This window comes from Haplochromis burtoni, unplaced genomic scaffold, assembly GCF_018398535.1.
Source record: "Haplochromis burtoni strain Fernald_Lab_line unplaced genomic scaffold, NCSU_Asbu1 Contig_4949, whole genome shotgun sequence".
NCBI classification, from domain to species: Eukaryota; Metazoa; Chordata; class Actinopteri; order Cichliformes; family Cichlidae; genus Haplochromis; species Haplochromis burtoni.
Genome location: NW_024587310.1, coordinates 1 through 1,523, shown reverse-complemented (window position 1 = coordinate 1,523; position 1,523 = coordinate 1). Strand labels below are relative to the sequence as shown.

Genomic DNA, 1,523 nt, shown 5'->3' with positions numbered 1-1,523 from the left:
TTCTGGTTCCTTGGGTATTTAAAAGTAAAATGGGAAGTAGAGCCTTTAGCTATCAGGGCTCTTCTTCCCCTCTTCTGTGGAACCAGCTCCAAAACTCACAGACACTGCTGAAGAACTTCCCATGATGCTCTGAATTTTACTTCTTCACTCACCTACTTCACTCACCATGTGTTTATACACCTCTCTGCATTTAATCATTAGTTATTATTAATCACTGGCTCCCTTCCACATTGAGCATTTTATTTCTGGAGGGTTCGTCCTCCCCACTGTCGCCTAAGCAGTTGTTCAAATAGGTCATATGATTGTAGGGGTTTCCTCTGTATTATTGTAGGGTCTTTACCTTACTGTGCACCTGTTGTTGTTATTTAGCACTAAATGAATAAAACAGAATTTTGTGTGTGTGTGTGTGTGTGTGTGTGTGTGTGTGTGTGTGTGTGTGTGTGTGTATCATGCATATGATCTCATTGTATATAGCTAAACACTACAGTCTCAGTCAGTACTTGAAGTTAATATTTTCTTTCTATCTTTATTTAGGACATTAACTTAAATTAGAGGCTTTTATTATATTTAACTTTTTGGACCAGGACTTTACAAACCACTGACTGGCATCATACTGCTTCAAGTATTTTAACTACAAAGATTCTTCTAACATATTTTCTTGTTTCATTGCTCAAGTTTGGATCAGGAACTTCATTCCACCTGATCTCTTCAGGAGGTCAACCATACTCCTCAAATTTCTGTCCCCTTGTCCCCCTCCAAGGCAGCAGTCATGAATTGGAATTGGCTGGAGGACCTCATCAGTGGGGTCAACAATTACTCCACAGTGTTCGGTCGGGTCTGGCTCTCAGTGGTCTTCATCTTCCGGGTGATGGTGTTTGTGGTGGCGGCTCAGCGAGTGTGGGGTGAAGAGAGCAAAGATTTTGAATGCAACACTAAACAGCCAGGCTGCACCAACGTGTGCTACGACCACTTCTTCCCCATCTCCCACATCCGCCTGTGGGCCCTGCAGCTCATCTTCGTCACATGCCCGTCGCTGATGGTTGTTGCCCATGTCAAATATCGAGAGATGAAGGACTTAAAGTACACCACCACCCATGAGGGTAAACACGTGTATGCCCGCCCTGGGAAGAAACGTGGAGGGCTGTGGTGGACATACCTGGTAAGAATGAAGGGTGCTAAAGTTTAATTCCACTGTTATTGTGTATGCCACACATGGAAGGAGATTTGCAATTATAATGTATGAGCAACAAGCTTCACCAAACTGATGTGAAGTTGTGTGACTTTGCAAGAGTGGTCTACGATAATGCAAATTTTGGTATCTATCAATATCAAGTATTGCAAAGACATTCAGATATTTTTCACAGTGTATGTCTGATGTATTTTTTGTATTTCTAAATATATATATACTGAACTTAGAGGATAGAAACAAAGTACAGATCATATCACCCTAGTATCGATCTGATACTGAAAGAAACTGGTTCTATGCTTTCAAAGCTTCCTTTAAACAGCCATATAATACATCC

At 41.4% G+C, this 1,523-nt stretch overlaps 1 protein-coding gene across 1 annotated transcript; it reads left to right on the top strand.

Moving 5' to 3' along the window:
• The first annotated feature begins 440 nt into the window (after positions 1–440).
• Positions 441–1,517, top strand: LOC102297512 (gap junction beta-3 protein-like). The gene has a single exon (XM_005953523.3). The coding sequence runs from the start codon at positions 770–772 to the stop codon at positions 1,184–1,186; it is 417 nt and encodes a 138-aa protein (XP_005953585.1). The 5' UTR covers positions 441–769; the 3' UTR covers positions 1,187–1,517.
• Positions 1,518–1,523: the final 6 nt, after the last annotated feature.

Bases quoted from the DNA above. Each gene is read 5' to 3' on its own strand.
- LOC102297512 (XM_005953523.3), top strand. From the start codon at position 770: ATGAATTGGAATTGGCTGGAGGACCTCATCAGTGGGGTCAACAATTAC.